General features: G+C 37.9%; 2 protein-coding genes across 5 annotated transcripts in view; one reads left to right on the plus strand and one right to left on the minus strand.

Annotated features, from left to right (window-relative positions):
* The window catches only part of LOC137620791 (uncharacterized), a 24,563-nt gene extending 12,745 nt beyond the window's left edge, over window positions 1–11,818 (minus strand). For 2 of the 4 annotated variants that reach the window (XM_068351223.1, XM_068351222.1), the window contains exons 1-2: window positions 11,569–11,818; window positions 5,550–5,630 (exon numbers count right to left, since the gene is read on the minus strand). In XM_068351223.1, the coding sequence (XP_068207324.1) occupies window positions 5,550–5,630; window positions 11,569–11,812 (325 nt within the window). In that variant the 5' untranslated portion in view covers window positions 11,813–11,818. The remainder of the gene's footprint in view (window positions 1–5,549; window positions 5,631–11,568) is intronic. The other 2 variants (XM_068351225.1, XM_068351224.1) reach the window with 1 other exon arrangement.
* Window positions 1–17,500, plus strand: part of LOC137620790 (Na(+)/citrate cotransporter-like) — a 130,479-nt gene that overhangs the window by 59 nt on the left and 112,920 nt on the right. Inside the window, exons 1-2 of the mRNA XM_068351221.1 lie at window positions 1–314; window positions 3,008–3,231. The exon at window positions 1–314 is cut by the window's left edge and continues 59 nt beyond it. The gene's annotated coding sequence lies outside the window, so the exon portion shown is untranslated. The remainder of the gene's footprint in view (window positions 315–3,007; window positions 3,232–17,500) is intronic.

A 17,500-nucleotide genomic window follows, 5' to 3' on the forward strand; every position in this document is an offset into this window, starting at 1 on the left:
TTTCAGCATGAATTTCAGTGAGATCATTATGATCATGGCGACAAACGGAAAATTCGAAAAATTGCTTTTAGTGTCGGTAGATTTTACTGTTCAAATCGCGGGAGTGTCTATAGTAGCTGCTGTTTGGCGAGGATATTGGTCGTCAGTTGTTTGAGTAAAATTGCTTGATTGAAGAAATAATGAAAGTGAGGACCTTGATGGTGGAAATGAAGATGGTGCTGAATTTTTTCTTATATATAGAATACTGATGAATATATTGCGGGAAGTGGAGAAGAGTATGAAACTCAAGTATGAATCTCGATCTACTTTGAAAGGTCAGTATATTTATCATAAGGTATATTTGAAACGCGTCTGGACATGGCATTTTTTTTTTTTTACAATTTGTTACTTATCATTTTTTACTGATATGTATTCCTACACTAAGTAACCGCCTATCCAGTGTGACGAGAAAGTGAGAATAAGCAACGCCGTTTCATCCCAAGTGTTTAGCAGTGTGCAAATTTCTTGAATGAAAAGTCGTTGATATAAGATTTAGCCTGTACTTGGATCTGATGACTGCTTAAGCTAGGGCAGTAGGCCTAACCCATATAAATAGGTTGCTGGTCTACTCAGTGTGTCTCCTCAGAGGATTGGGGCAGTCCAGGCCAAATTATGAGTAGTCTTTGCAAGTTAAGTTAGGCTAGGGTGCCGGGCCACATTGTAAGCTAGGTTAGGCTAGGGTGCCGGGCCACTTTGTAAGCTAGGTTAGGCTAGGGTGCCGGGCCACATTGTAAGTTAGGTTAGGCTAGCGTGCCGGGCCAAATTGTAAGTTAGGTTAGGCTAGGGTGCCGGGCCACATTGTAAGTTAGGATAGGCTAGGGTACCGGGCCACATTGTAAGTTAGGTTAGGGTAGGGTGCGTCCTTATATTTCTCAAGGTTTTGCATCCCCCCCCCTGGCAAACCTGTTTCCTACTATAATCTCCTTTGTTACTAGTCTTTAAAAAGTGCCTTCTTACCCCCCCCCAAAAAAAAAAAAACTTATTTTTGAGTAATGAAAGTCAAAATCTCAAAAACTTAAGAAGAAATATACTCAGCACCAAAATACTCTCCGAATTGTTTCTAAAAATACTGCTGTCTTATTACCACTCTTTATTATGTTGATAATTGTGGTTTTTATATTTATGGCATTTCAGTATTTGCAATCATCAGTTTTCAATTATTGTCTCATTTATTATTGTTGTTGTTTCAAACCTCACTATGTTTATAATACAGTAATGGTTGTATGATACTTTCTTTATGATGAAGATGATTATTGTCATATAATTAATTCTTCATTGTTAATTGTTATTATTATTATTATTATTATTATTATTATCATTATTGTAACGAAACTGGTGATTTTGCGATTATGAAATATTTTGTCCATAAGGTTACGTTTACTGTATTTACTGGGGTGAAATGTTAAAATTGGCTTTCTGTTTTCTAGTTATTTAAGTGACAAAAATAGGTTTAGTTTTTCTTAAACTTTAGATATTATCTCTTATATCTTGAAAATGAGTGCCTGCGATATGTATATTATACTATATATACAGTATATATATATATATATATATATATATATATATATATATATATATATATATATATATATATATATAAATAATAACCAAGAGCTAGAAAAAACATGGATATGAGACTAAACTAAAGTAGAGGATATTATAACAAGAAAGACCATAATATAGATATTAATCTTTGGCACTGTCGTTCAGTTAGTTCATTATGCATGTTGCATAAGATTTTTCATAATTCTGACCATCCTTTACATTCAGATCTTCCTGGACAATTCCATCCTGTTCGTAATACTAGGCAGGCAGTTAATTCTCATGAGGCTAAATACTACACAGTATTCTAGAAGTTTTATTCCAGCTGTGACTAAGTTGTGGAATGATCTTCCTAATCGGTTAGTTGAATCAGTAGAACTTCAAAAGTTCAAAGTTGCAGCAAATGTTTTTATGTTGAACAGGCTGACTTAAGTCTTTTTATAGTTTATATATGACATATCTGTTTTGACGTTGTTACTGTTTTTAGAATGATTTATTGCTAATTTGTTCTCATCATTTATTTATTTCCTTATTTCCTTTCCTCACTGGGCTATTTTTCCGTATTGGAGCCCTTGGGCTTATTGCATCTTGCTTTTCCAACGAGAGTTGTAGCTTGGATAATAATAATAATAATAATAATAATAATAATAATAATAATAATAATAAAAAGTGGAAGGACATGACTGAGGTCTTTATTCTGCAGAGGACTAGAACGGCAAAAAAAGACATTATATATATATATATATATATATATATATATATATATATATATATATATATATATATATGTATATATATATTTATATATATATATATATATATATATATATATATATATATATATATATATATATATATATATATATATATATATATCGTGTGTGTGCGGAGGTGTGTGTGCGCGCGGGTATTACTACCCCATACAGATGGCGCTAACTCCTCCATGATTCTGTATACGATAACAAAATAATCCTTTAAAAACCTCAAGAGAAAGTAGATAAAATTTATCCTTCACTGCATTGAAATGTAATTGAGTAATGAAGTGCATGGCCATTGTATAATTACGTGAATTACATGTTTATATATATGTGCAATTTTGTGTAAAGGTAAATATACTGAAAAATCGACTTCCCACTTGATGGTAACTTACTTCCAAAATCAGATTTGGAGATGTCTTGTGTTGAGTGATTTTTCCTCAGTTGTACGAAAGCACTGGTCACTAAATTCTGAACCATGATTGATAATTTACGTCACTATTCACTACGTTGGAGTAATATATTTTAAATTTTTGATTTATGAGAGCAAGTAAAATTTCAGAAAATGTTGCATTCACAATGCTGTTTGTTTATCTGAAAAAAGACAATTATTCAACATCTCCCTATGTCAAATGTTATTATCGCTTATTCTTTGGTTTGTCTATTTTCAGAAGAAATCTTTTCTCGAGACAAGCAAGCTAGCTTTTCTCTGGAGCCCCGACGTCCTCTTGATAATAATCCGAATGGCGAGAATGGGAGAGGGAAGCTGACTAAGATGATTCGGTTCCAATTTCGTGGTTTCTCTCAAGTGGTCATTCCTCTAACGGTGGAAAATTAATGCCGTTAGGGGTAACTGGCATCTTCCTCGGGGCGATGTGAAATCGCCCGTAGACCGGTAAGTGACTTGTGTCATTGTTGTAATAATAACTGTCATAGTTTTGTCTTCGATTGTCGCATCGTCAAGGGAATTGAACTGGTGTTATGAGGCTCAAGAGGGAAGTGTGTGTGTGTGTGTGTGTGAAGGAAAAGGTAAGCACATGAAAATACCTCTGCAAGAAACGATGCAGGGCTAGAAAGAATGTTTTAGGGGAAGTGATAATAGTGAAGGAAATGGGAAACCTAAATTATAGACCTTTATCGATTAGTGTAGTTCTACTGATAAGAATAAGTAAACAAGTAATGTAGAGTATATATATATATATATATATATATATATATATATATATATATATATATATATATATATATATATATACATATATATATATATATATATATATATATATATATATATATATATATATATATATATATATATTGATTAATGGAGATTAATAGGATTAACTGTATCCAGACATTTTTTTTTTTTATTATTAAGTTTGACTTGTGTAACGTTACTGTTCGTTTTTAATTTTATTTTTTTCGTTTTCGATTTGTTGAAGGTTTTTTATTGGATTTTTTTTATTACATTTTTGTAGATTTGTTAGATTTTTTTTTTTTAAATTAAATATCTTTCAATTATTAGAAGGTTTTTGTTTGTTTATTTCAATTAAATTTTTTTCGAATATTTTCGACTTGTCGAAGGTATTTGATCAATTTATATATATATATATATATATATATATTATATATATATATATATATATATATATATATATATATGTGTGTGTGTATGTATATATATATATATATATATATATATATATATATATATATATATATATATATATATTTCTAATTTGTTAAAGATTTTTGTTCGTTTCTTTACTGTTTTTTTATTCAATTGTAAAAGATTTTTCTTTGTTTCATTATATAATTTCAATTCGTGAAAGGTTTTATTTTTTCTTTAATCGTACTATTTCTGTTTTTAAATTTTTTTTTCTTTTGTATTTGTGAAAAAATTTTAATTTGTTAATCTACATTTTTTACATTTTGAAAATCATTTTTTTTCCTATTTATTCGATTTTATATTTTTCAACTTATTTTTGTTTGTTTAATCAAATTTTGTTACGACTTGTAACAAGTTTGATCATACGTAGTTCGCCTAACCATACAAGAATTATATATCTCTCGTTAAAAATATTTATCATTATTTGTCTTCGTTATATTCAAATACTGCATAGCCATGTTGTTAGATCACCTTGAATTAGAAGCAATCCGATAACACAGTTGAGAATGATATTGAGATATGATGAGGATAATGAGTGAGGGAAAAAGAAATCTCAGTTTAAAGGCAAGGGGGAGGGGTGGGGGTATAAAAAGAGACATTTTATATAAGGAAAAGGTGGGAATACCTATTTGTTGCTTCATTACCCAAGTTAGGCTCGCTTCACATGAACAGTTTTATACCGCTTAGTTTCATCCGCGTGAATTAGAAATCAATGAAGATCAATGAGGCCATTCACCCGCTGTCCGCTCGAAAGAAATTCCGAGCGGCAGCAATTGACTAGCCGCGTGCACTGCTAATCCGCGCGGTTCTGCTACTAGCCGCGTGCACTGCTAATCCGCGCGGTCCCGCTACTAGCCGCGTGCACTGCTAATCCGCGCGGTCCCGCTACTAGCCGCGTGCACTGCTAATCCGCGCGGTCCCGCTACTAGCCGCGTGCACTGCTAATCCGCGCGGTCCCGCTACTAGCCGCGTGCACTGCTAATCCGCGCGGTCCCGCTACTAGCCGCGTGCACTGCTAATCCGCGCGGTCCCGCTACTAGCCGCGTGCACTGCTAATCCGCGCGGTCCCGCTACTAGCCGCGTGCACTGCTAATCCGCGCGGTCCCGCTACTAGCCGCGTGCACTGCTAATCCGCGCGGTCCCGCTACTAGCCGCGTGCACTGCTAATCCGCGCGGTCCCGCTACTAGCCGCGTGCACTGCTAATCCGCGCGGTCCCGCTACTAGCCGCGTGCACTGCTAATCCGCGCGGTCTCGCTACTAGCCGCGTGCACTGCTAATCCGCGCGGTTCCGTTACTAGCCGTGTGCACTGCCAATCCGCGCGGTTCCAGTATAGCGGCTTATAGAAACTACGAGGCCGCTCGAGGAAAAACCCTCCGTGTGAAGACTTGCCTCCTTACGAGCGGAAATATTCCTGTGCGGTAAAAATCCTCTCGTGTGAAGCGAGCCTTAGGTCTTTGAAGTTCATATGTACTCAGAAGTCGTCTGCTTCCCATGCCCCAAATGCCCAGTTAAGAATTAGGTCAAATGCAGTAATGTACTTACAATCGTCACGTGATATGGTATCGTCGGAAAGGCCCATGTCAAGTCTGCTGTTGCCACCGTAGTCTCCTCCCATGCGGCTATCTGGGTAAATAATTGAGTCAAAGGTCAACAGCTAGGTCAAATGTCAGAAATAGGTCACACATACTTTAAGGCTAAGAGTATACCAGTCATACTCTGCACCCTACCCTCTGCTGAAGACAGAATTCACTCCATTTACCTAAGTTTTAAGATGGTAGGTAGTTCCAAACTTTTAAACTCTTGCAAGCCCTTTCACCAGTAATTGTGACTTCTCCATATATCCAGTTAATACAGTATAAGATAAATAACCACTATCCACTCAAACCATTGTTCTCTAGTCTTAGGTAGTGCTGTAGCCTCTGTACCATGGTCTTCCACTGTCTTAGGGTAGAGTTCTCTTGCTTGAGGGTACACTCGGGCACACTATTCTATTTTATTTCCCTTCCTCTTGTTACTTTGAAGTTTTTATAAGTTGTATGTGAAAGATTTATTTTAATGTTGTTATTCTTAAATATATCTTGTAGTTTATTTCCTTATTTCCTTTCCTCACTGGGCTATTTTCCCTGTTGGAGCCCTAAGGCTTATAGCGTCTTGTTTTTCCAAATAGGGTTGTAGCTTAGCAAATAATAATTATAATAATAATAATAATAATAATAATAATAATAATAATAATAATAATATTGTTATGAGGATATCACCACTTTTCACAGTCATCTATAAACTCCTTCACTGGCCCCAAATGCTTTCAGATTGAAAACTGATATAGTGAAATTATATCATTGGCAACTCCACCAAAGAAAAGATTATTTTTTTGAAGTATTAAGTAGATATCAGAAGATGATAGATACTTCTCCAAATGATTTCAACTAGTAATACTTTTTTGGTTCCACCAAATACTTTCGCCAGGACCTGCATCTTCTCACTATCACCAATTAACACTGTTTCATTATTATTATTATTATTATTATTATTATTATTATTATTATTATTATTATTATTATTACTTGCTAAGCTACAACCCTAGTTGGAAAAGTTGGATGCTATAAGCCCAGGCGCCCCAACAGGGAAAATATTCCAGTGAGGAAAGGAAACAACGAAAAATAAAATATTTTAAGAACTGTAACAACGTTAAAATAAATATCCCCTGTATAAACTATAAAAACTTTATCAAAACAAGAGGAAGAGAAATTGAATAGAATAGTGCCCGAGTACTGTATACCCTCAAGCAAGAGGATGCTAACCCAAGAGACAGTGGAAGACCATGGTACAGAGGCTATGGCACTACTCAAGACTAGAGAACAATGGTTTAATTTTGGGGTGTCCTTCTCCTAGAAGACCTGCTTACCATAGCTAAAGAGTCTCTTCTACCCTTACCAAGAAGAAAGTAGCCTCTGAACAATTACAGTGCAGTGGTTAACCCCTTGGGTGAAAAAGAATTGTTGTTAGGTGTATGAGGACAGAGGAGAATCTGTAAAGAACAGTCCAGACTATTCGGTGTATGTGTAGTCAAAAGGAAAATGAACCGTAACCAGAGAGAGGGATCCAATGTAGTACTGTCTGGCCAGTCAAAGGACCCCATAACTCTATTGGTAGTATCTCAATGGGTGACTGGTGCCCGGGCCAACCTACTACTATTAATAAACATATGCCACCCATACAGGAAAACAATATTCTTTCATTTCGGCTTTTTCATATATACATTGCTTGCAGTTTTTTCTGGTGGTAAATATTAGCAACTAATATCACTGAAGCTTTGATGTGTTATTTGATTGTCATGTATATTGCATTGGTAAAAGTAGAAGAAAATTTTCTTTATAGATTTTTGAGTACTGTATCATCATTAGAGTTATATCCAAAAGAATTTACTGCTTCATAATTTTTGTAGCTGATGAGATAATGAATTTAGTTATAACACTGAATGGAAAAATGAATAAGGATAAATTTGCATAGACATTTTAACTGCAATTTTCCATTTGGTTAGGTCAATCACAATTAGCCTGAATGATGTCGGATGTGGATATTTACTGTAAGATTAAAAAAATAACGGATTAAAAGTCATGAGAAAATTAAATATTCCTTTTACACATTCATATTCTTGCACAAAACTGCATTTTTTCACTGCCACCAACAATGTTTCATTTACATATTGTATTACTACACAAAAAAAAAAGAAAAAAAAAGTGGTCAATCTATTTTTTATTTCTATGTATTTCTAAGTTATGAGTAAACCTAGGTAGGTACTCTGAAGTAAACCTTTTTCTCTGGTTGCTGAAGTTTCTCTTCACTGTGATGAATTAATAGTGATCTGCAATTATCAGTTATTCTTTGTTCCATTTTTGGTTATATGTAAATTTAAAGTTTACAAGAACATTTCTAATAGTTGCCCATTATTCCTTTCTACATGTGTATGAGAATTGGGTATAATTCTGATTTAATCAAGTGATGCCCTCAGTTTACCCAGCATTAGACCTTGCCCTTGTTCAACCCTAGAGTCAAGAACCTGATCCGCAAAATTTAATTGATAAAATCGATTACTAAAGTAATTTTTATTCAGACATATATCTTTTGGGAAATTACTAGAATTAAAGTGTATTCTAGATTCCCCGCACATATGATTACTGATTTTGCAACACAGCATTTTCCATTAGCTCTTTCCATCTTATCAAGCTGCTTATATCCAGTCAATGTATTTTTTATAGGCCTAGTAGTTACAAAACTTAGATCTTATGCTCTTTCCATTCCAGATAGTGTCACACAAGTTTGAATATCGATAACTTCATATGTGTTCTTTTAATAGGAACATAAGGATTTAGAGCAAAATTAGTGAACTAATTACCAATAGATGGCAATAGTCTTAATTTCAATTTTGAATGATTAAGAATTGTTTTCAAGCCATTACTATTTTCAAATATTGCGCGCTTAATGATATATTTACCATCTTGCCTAAAAAGTTCGCCAACAATAGCACCTTTTTTTTTCTGAACTGATTTACAACTGAAGACGCCCGGTTCTATAAGACGATAATACAGAGTACAAACATTATATATAAATTTTGTCATTGCTACTCGTTATTATGCGAGGTGTTTGAAATCAGTCACAGATTCTTTTCTTATTTTTTTATTCGCTAATTAGGCTATGCTAGTTGCATAATTTTTGTCTTATAAAGGCTGTAAAATCATTAGGCCCACCTGTTCATTAAAGATTGGCTAGTGTAATTAGTTCAGCATGCATTTCATTTAAACTAGTTTTTCATGATAAATAGGGCGTTCAGTATGACAGTTTCTGTTATTTCAGCGCTTGCTTAAAGGTCAGCAAATCTACAAGCATGATATTGCATATTACCGGGGCGTGCCTGATGTTTAACCAAACCCCTCGTGTTTGAAAAACCACGCATGATCCCCACTCAATGTAATTACTTCAAACACACGTGACTCTTTTCGTATTCAAACAGCTCTCGTGGATGGTAATCTTTGAAGCACAGGTCACGCCTCAGAGCGCATGTTCGTGATGGAAGGAATTTGTATAAGTTAGATAAGGGTGGGATCCGGAACCTCGAACTGTCGACCGAGCATTTAGCAAAGCCTGAGAGGAAGACTTCATAGCTGCGTTCTTAAGTGTAATTAAAGTTGAGCCGCTCCAAAGCCAAAACTCTACTATTACTACTACTACTATTGCAAGGCATAGAGACAGTAACAGAGATAACCCAACTGTATACTGGATACTCCCAATACGTAGATTTGGCATTGTTTGTGAGAATGAAGATTTATGAAACGGTAGTGCTACCTACAATGTTTGTAAATATTGACACATGGGGCGTAATAAAAGAAAAAGAAATGAAAGGACCAGAGAGTATACAGTACAAAATCATTAAAGTAATGTTTGAACACGTTGCTACCACACCTTATTGTGGTTTATAGCAGAAATAAAGAATACGACCAGTTGGAAATAGAAGTGTAAAAATGTGATGTTGTTTCTTAACATAAGAGAATAAACGATTAGTTAAAGGATATAGTGGGAGACCAAATAAAGGAATTGCGCCGTATAGGAAATGCTGGAGATAGTCTTATAGAGGTATGCAATAAATATTGAAATCGAGCAGTAAGAAATTATATAAAGTAAGAACTCAAGAAAGTAAATAAAGTGGCAAATGATATTAAAAAGATAGAAGAAAAGAAAGCAGAAATGACCAAACTGAGGTTTGTAAATAGTAATGGCAGAAGAGACTACATAGGAGAACCTAACATTAAGGAAATAGTAATAGTTATGAAAACAAAGTTGAATATGATAGAATTAAAAGGAAATTATAGAAGCAGGAATGATAAGGATAGACTGTGTGATGTGTAAGGAGGCAGATGATACAACAGCATATGCTTAGCTTAATGAATGAAGAAAATTTAGAAGCAATGACAAATAATTAAGGAAGTTATGAACACCGACTAAAGAAATTACCCGATATATTATTATTATTATTATTATTATTATTATTATTATTATTATTTGCTAAGCTACAACCCTAGTTGGAAAAGCAGGATGCTATTAGCCCAAGGACTCCAACAGGGAAAATAACTCAGTGAGGAAAGGAAATAAGGAAACTACAAGAGAAGTAATAACCAATTAAAATACAGTATTTTAAGAACAGTAACAACAATAAAATAAATCTTTCATATATAAACTATAAAAACTTTACAAAACAAGAGGAAGAGAATTAAGATAGAATAGTGTGCCAGAGTGTACTCTCAAACAAGAGAACTCTACCCCATGACAGTGAAAGACATGGTACAGAGGCTATGGCACTACCCAAGACTGATGAACAATGGTTTGATTTAAGAGTGTGCTTCTCCTAGAAGAGCTGCTTACCATAGCTAAAGTCTCCTTTACCCTTACCAAGAGGAAAGTGGCCACAGAACAATTACATTGCAATATTTAATCCCTTGAGCGAAGAAGAATTGTTTGGTAATCTCAGGGTTGTCAGGTGTATGAGGACAGAAGAGAATATGTAGGAAATAGGGCAGACTATTTGGTGTATTTGTAGGTAAATGGAAAACTAGCCGTAACCAAAGAGAAGGATCCAATGTAGTACTGTCTGGCCAGTCAAAGGACCCATTTAATTTCTAGTGGTAGTAAACAGGTTCTGGAAGTTAGAGGTAAAAGTATGCAAGCTATGCCTTATGTGTAGGAGGTAATTAATGGCAATGAACTTTTTGCAGACGTCAGCGTTTTGCATCTACGCCTCAAGTAATTTGTCCACAATCATAGTGTTGTGGAGAGAGCAACGAGGAACTTGGAACTTGTATAAATGATGTTTTTAAGCTGTAGCCTGTGTGATGAGATTCATCCTCTAAAGTTGACGAATTTTGATAGAAATTAGATTTATTGGATTCGACTGGAGATAATAAATAGTGTGATGGTCATGCAATGTAATGATCACCAATGAATGACAGACAATATGTGGTAGATGTCATTGGCACATTTGCTCGAATGCACATCGAGTTTTGGGTGGCTTAGAAACATTGTAACAAACCTTATACTCTGATGTGAGAGTTTTAGGATGCCTTGATGCCATAGAATTAAAGTCACTGGTCTACTAAGGCCTAATTATCATCAGTATTTTTTATGTAATCTTTTGATAATAATAATAATAATAATAATAATAATAATAATGAGAAGAAGAAGAATAAGAAAATGATATTGACTTGGAGTCGACTTGAAATTGTCAATCCTGCATTAATTCATCACTGGCATGCTATATAATATATATATATATATATATATATATATATATATATATATATATATATATATAGTATATATATATATATATATATATATATATATATTTTATATATATATATATACATACATACATATATATCAGTCAAATTATTTATACTCAACTTCAAATACTGGTATTAAATTAGCCTAGTACTATTCACACAACAAGAGAGAAACAGCACAACCTCTCACCACGTAAAATGAGAAACATTACATCAATGTAACGTACCTGCTGCTGCGTTCTTCCGGATCATGGAATCGAAGGTTTTGCTGAGATCGTAAGAAGCTGAGGGTTTAGATCCAGATCCGCCTCCCCCTCCACTTCCTCCTCCTCCTCCTCCTACTCTGTTGAAGGAGTGCCTCATTGTCTGCCGATAGGGCTCCGGGTTTGGAAGCTCTTCAGCTTCATCGTCCTGCCCAGCGCACCAGCCAGACGCCATGGCCAAGACCCCAACGATGAGGAAGAGACGCATTTTGCTTCGCTAGAATGACATTTTAAATTGTATTTATTAATTAAATTAATTCATGCTGGTAGATATGGATGTATACAAACATATATATAATGTAAGGAAAGAAGAGATGAGAATGCTAAGGTGGATTATGGGAATATCAATGTTTGAAAGATTTGAAAATGAAGTAAGAAAATCGGAGGTGTAGTAAAGATTACGGAGATGTTAAGAGTGTCACGACTGAGATGGTGTGGGCATGTGTTGAGGATGTATGGTGAGGAGGAAGTAAGGAGGGCTTGGGAGGAACCTGTTGGGGGGAGAAGATCGAGAGGGAGACAGAGAATTAGATGGCGAGATAAGGTGAAGGAAGATATGGAGAGAAGAGGTTATTTGGAAGAGGATGACTTTGATCGAAGGCATTGGAGAGGCAACCAACCCCTTAATGTAGGGATAACGGTGAGGAAGAAGATGAAGAGGGAGGCAGAGAATTAGATGGCGAGATAAGGTGAAGGATGATATGGAGAAAAGAGGTTTGGTGAAAGAGGATGACTTTGATAGAAGGCATTGGTGAGGGCGCGTCAGGCAATCGACCCCTCAAAGTAGGGATCATGGTGTGTAAGAAGATGAAGAGGGAGGCAGAGAATTAGATGGCGAGATAAGGTGAAGGATGATATGGAGTGAAGAGCATTGGTGGAAGAGGATGACTTTGATAGAAGGCATTGGTGAGGGCGTATCAGGCAATCGACCCCTCAAAGTAGGGATCATGGTGGGTAAGAGGATGAAGAGGGAGGCAGAAAATTAGATGGCGAGATAAGGTGAAGGATGATATGGAGTGAAGAGCATTGGTGGAAGAGGATGACTTTGATAGAAGGCATTGGTGAGGGCGCGTCAGGCAATCGACCCCTCAAAGTAGGGATAACGGTGGGGAAGACGATGAAGAGGGAGGCAGAGAATTAGATGGCGAGATAAGGTGAAGGATGATATGGAGAAAAGAGGTTTGGTGAAAGAGGATGACTTTGATAGAAGGCATTGGTGAGGGCGCGTCAGGCAATCGACCCCTCAAAGTAGGGATAACGGTGGGGAAGACGATGAAGAGGGAGGCAGAGAATTAGATGGCGAGATAAGGTGAAGGATGATATGGAGAAAAGAGGTTTGGTGAAAGAGGATGACTTTGATAGAAGGCATTGGTGAGGGCGCGTCAGGCAATCGACCCCTCAAAGTAGGGATAACGGTGGGGAAGACGATGAAGAGGGAGGCAGAGAATTAGATGGCGAGATAAGGTGAAGGATGATATGGAGAAAAGAGGTTTGGTGAAAGAGGATGACTTTGATAGAAGGCATTGGTGAGGGCGCGTCAGGCAATCGACCCCTCAAAGTAGGGATAACGGTGGGGAAGACGATGAAGAGGGAGGCAGAGAATTAGATGGCGAGATAAGGTGAAGGATGATATGGAGTGAAGAGCATTGGTGGAAGAGGGTGACTTTGATAGAAGGCATTGGTGAGGGCGTATCAGGCAATCGACCCCTCAAAGTAGGGATCATGGTGGGTAAGAGGATGAAGAGGGAGGCAGAGAATTAGATGGCGAGATAAGGTGAAGGATGATATGGAGTGAAGAGCATTGGTGGAAGAGGATGACTTTGATAGAAGGCATTGGTGAGGGCGCGTCAGGCAATCGACCCCTCAAAGTAGGGATAACGGTGGGGAAGACGATGAAGAGGGAGGCAGAGAATTAGATGGCGAGATAAGGTGAAGGATGATATGGAGAAAAGAGGTTTGGTGAAAGGATGACTTTGATAGAAGGCATTGGTGAGGGCGCGTCAGGCAATCGACCCCTCAAAGTAAGGATAACGGTGGGGAAGACGATGAAGAGGGAGGCAGAGAATTAGATGGCGAGATAAGGTGAAGGATGATATGGAGAAAAGAGGTTTGGTGAAAGAGGATGACTTTGATAGAAGGCATTGGTGAGGGCGCGTCAGGCAATCGACCCCTCAAAGTAGGGATCATGGTGGGTAAGAAGATGAAGAGGGAGGCAGAGAATTAGATGGCGAGATAAGGTGAGGGATGATATGGAGAGAAGAGGTTTGGTGGAAGAGTATGACTTTGATCGAAGGCATTGGAGAGGCAACCAACCCCTTAATGTAGGGATAACGGTGGGGAAGAAGATGAAGAGGGAGGCAGAGATTTAGATGGCGAGATAAGGTGAAGGATGATATGGAGAGAAGAGGTTTGGTGGAAGAGTATGACTTTGATCAAAGGCATTGGAGAGGCAACCAACCCCTTAATGTAGGGATAACGGTGGGAAAGAAGATGAAGAGGGAGGCAGAGATTTAGATGGCGAGATAAGGTGAAGGATGATATGGAGAGAAGAGGTTTGGTGGAAGAGTATGACTTTGATCGAAGGCATTGGAGAGGCAACCAACCCCTTAATGTAGGGATAACGGTGGGGAAGAAGATGAAGAGGGAGGCAGAGATTTAGATGGCGAGATAAGGTGAAGGATGATATGGAGAGAAGAGGTTTGGTGGAAGAGTATGACTTTGATCGAAGGCATTGGAGAGGCAACCAACCCCTTAATGTAGGGATAACGGTGGGAAAGAAGATGAAGAGGGAGGCAGAGATTTAGATGGCGAGATAAGGTGAAGGATGATATGGAGAGAAGAGGTTTGGTGGAAGAGTATGACTTTGATCGAAGGCATTGGAGAGGCAACCAACCCCTTAATGTAGGGATAACGGTGGGGAAGAAGATGAAGAGGGAGGCAGAGATTTAGATGGCGAGAGAAGGTGAAGGATGATTTGGAGAGAAGAGCTTTGTTGGAAGAGGATGACTTTGATCGAAGGCATTGGAGAGGCAACCAACCCCTTAATGTAGGGATAACGGTGGGGAAGAAGATGAAGAGGGAGGCAGAGATTTAGATGGCGAGATAAGGTGAAGGATGATATGGAGAGAAGAGGTTTGGTGGAAGAGTATGACTTTGATCGAAGGCATTGGAGAGGCAACCAACCCCTTAATGTAGGGATAACGGCGGGGAAGAAGATGAAGAGGGAGGCAGAGATTTAGATGGCGAGATAAGGTGAAGGATGATATGGAGAGAAGAGGTTTGGTGGAAGAGTATGACTTTGATCGAAGGCATTGGAGAGGCAACCAACCCCTTAATGTAGGGATAACGGTGGGGAAGAAGATGAAGAGGGAGGCAGAGATTTAGATTTCGAGATAAGGTGAAGGATGATATGGAGAGAAGAGGTTTGGTGGAAGAGTATGACTTTGATCGAAGGCATTGGAGAGGCAACCAACCCCTTAATGTAGGGATAACGGCGGGGAAGAAGATGAAGAGGGAGGCAGAGATTTAGATGGCGAGATAAGGTGAAGGATGATATGGAGAGAAGAGGTTTGGTGGAAGAGTATGACTTTGATCGAAGGCATTGGAGAGGCAACCAACCCCTTAATGTAGGGATAACGGCGGGGAAGAAGATGAAGAGGGAGGCAGAGATTTAGATGGCGAGATAAGGTGAAGGATGATATGGAGAGAAGAGGTTTGGTGGAAGAGTATGACTTTGATCGAAGGCATTGGAGAGGCAACCAACCCCTTAATGTAGGGATAACGGCGGGGAAGAAGATGAAGAGGGAGGCAGAGATTTAGATGGTGAGAGAAGGTGAAGGATGATTTGGAGAGAAGAGCTTTGGTGGAAGAGGATGACTTTGATCGAAGGCATTGGAGAGGCCGCATCCGGCAACCGACCCCTTAATGTAGGGATAACGGCGGGGAAGAAGATGAAGAGGGAGGCAGAGATTTAGATGGCGAGATAAGGTGAAGGATGATATGGAGAGAAGAGGTTTGGTGGAAGAGGATGACTTTGATCGAAGGCATTGGAGAGGCAACCAACCCCTTAATGTAGGGATAACGGTGGGGAAGAAGATGAAGAGGGAGGCAGAGATTTAGATGGTGAGATAAGGTGAAGGATGATATGGAGAGAAGAGGTTTGGTGGAAGAGTATGACTTTGATCGAAGGCATTGGAGAGGCAACCAACCCCTTAATGTAGGGATAACGGCGGGGAAGAAGATGAAGAGGGAGGCAGAGATTTAGATGGCGAGATAAGGTGAAGGATGATATGGAGAGAAGAGGTTTGGTGGAAGAGTATGACTTTGATCGAAGGCATTGGAGAGGCAACCAACCCCTTAATGTAGGGATAACGGTGGGGAAGAAGATGAAGAGGGAGGCAGAGATTTAGATTTCGAGATAAGGTGAAGGATGATATGGAGAGAAGAGGTTTGGTGGAAGAGTATGACTTTGATCGAAGGCATTGGAGAGGCAACCAACCCCTTAATGTAGGGATAACGGCGGGGAAGAAGATGAAGAGGGAGGCAGAGATTTAGATGGCGAGATAAGGTGAAGGATGATATGGAGAGAAGAGGTTTGGTGGAAGAGTATGACTTTGATCGAAGGCATTGGAGAGGCAACCAACCCCTTAATGTAGGGATAACGGTGGGGAAGAAGATGAAGAGGGAGGCAGAGATTTAGATTTCGAGATAAGGTGAAGGATGATATGGAGAGAAGAGGTTTGGTGGAAGAGTATGACTTTGATCGAAGGCATTGGAGAGGCAACCAACCCCTTAATGTAGGGATAACGGCGGGGAAGAAGATGAAGAGGGAGGCAGAGATTTAGATGGTGAGAGAAGGTGAAGGATGATTTGGAGAGAAGAGCTTTGGTGGAAGAGGATGACTTTGATCGAAGGCATTGGAGAGGCCGCATCCGGCAACCGACCCCTTAATGTAGGGATAACGGCGGGGAAGAAGATGAAGAGGGAGGCAGAGATTTAGATGGCGAGATAAGGTGAAGGATGATATGGAGAGAAGAGGTTTGGTGGAAGAGGATGACTTTGATCGAAGGCATTGGAGAGGCCGCATCCGGCAACCGACCCCTTAATGTAGGGATAACGGTGGGGAATAAGAAAATATTTATGGTAAAGAAAATTAGATCATAATGATGGTAAATTATCTTAGAAGGGGGTTGATTTAACAGTAGAAAATTTCATGATAATTCGTAACTTTAAACAAGGATCCTGCCACAAAAAGAAGCGCTTATGATTATATGTTAAGTTTGGCTCATTTTATCTAAAATTAGAATTTGAGTACTTTCCCGGCAAATAACACCTTTGGTGACTATTTCAGCGTGTGTACCTTGTTAATAATCTAATATTTGTATAGGTACTTCAGCAATAGAGATTATGTCCATATAGATATTTCGCTAGGTGAATTTTTGAATAAGTTCGAAATGATTTTGTCGATTTCAAACTAAAAAAAGATTTTAGAATATCTGTCTATTGATTTTAGTTTATATTATGCTTACTAGCATACGCAACGCGACAAAAATTACATCTGAATATTTAGTTGGATATGCACTTGACCACACACGCACCCCCAATCACCAGGCCAGGGTAAGACTATTCCCCCATCTTTTACCCGAGGGACTGGGAGAGCTGAGTGTCACCGAATATATATATATATATATATATATATATATATATATATATATATATATATATATATATATATAAAACCATGCACTTGCCCTTTATTATATATTGTAGATTATAATTTTTTTCTTTTAATTTAATTTTTTTTAGATATTTAAAAAAAATAATGAGCACAATTATCTATGATATTTGCTACAGCAACTCAAGCTTATATAATTACTTATACTAATTATTTATTAAC

The sequence above is a fragment of the Palaemon carinicauda genome, chromosome 27, assembly GCF_036898095.1.
Source record: "Palaemon carinicauda isolate YSFRI2023 chromosome 27, ASM3689809v2, whole genome shotgun sequence".
NCBI classification, from domain to species: Eukaryota; Metazoa; Arthropoda; class Malacostraca; order Decapoda; family Palaemonidae; genus Palaemon; species Palaemon carinicauda.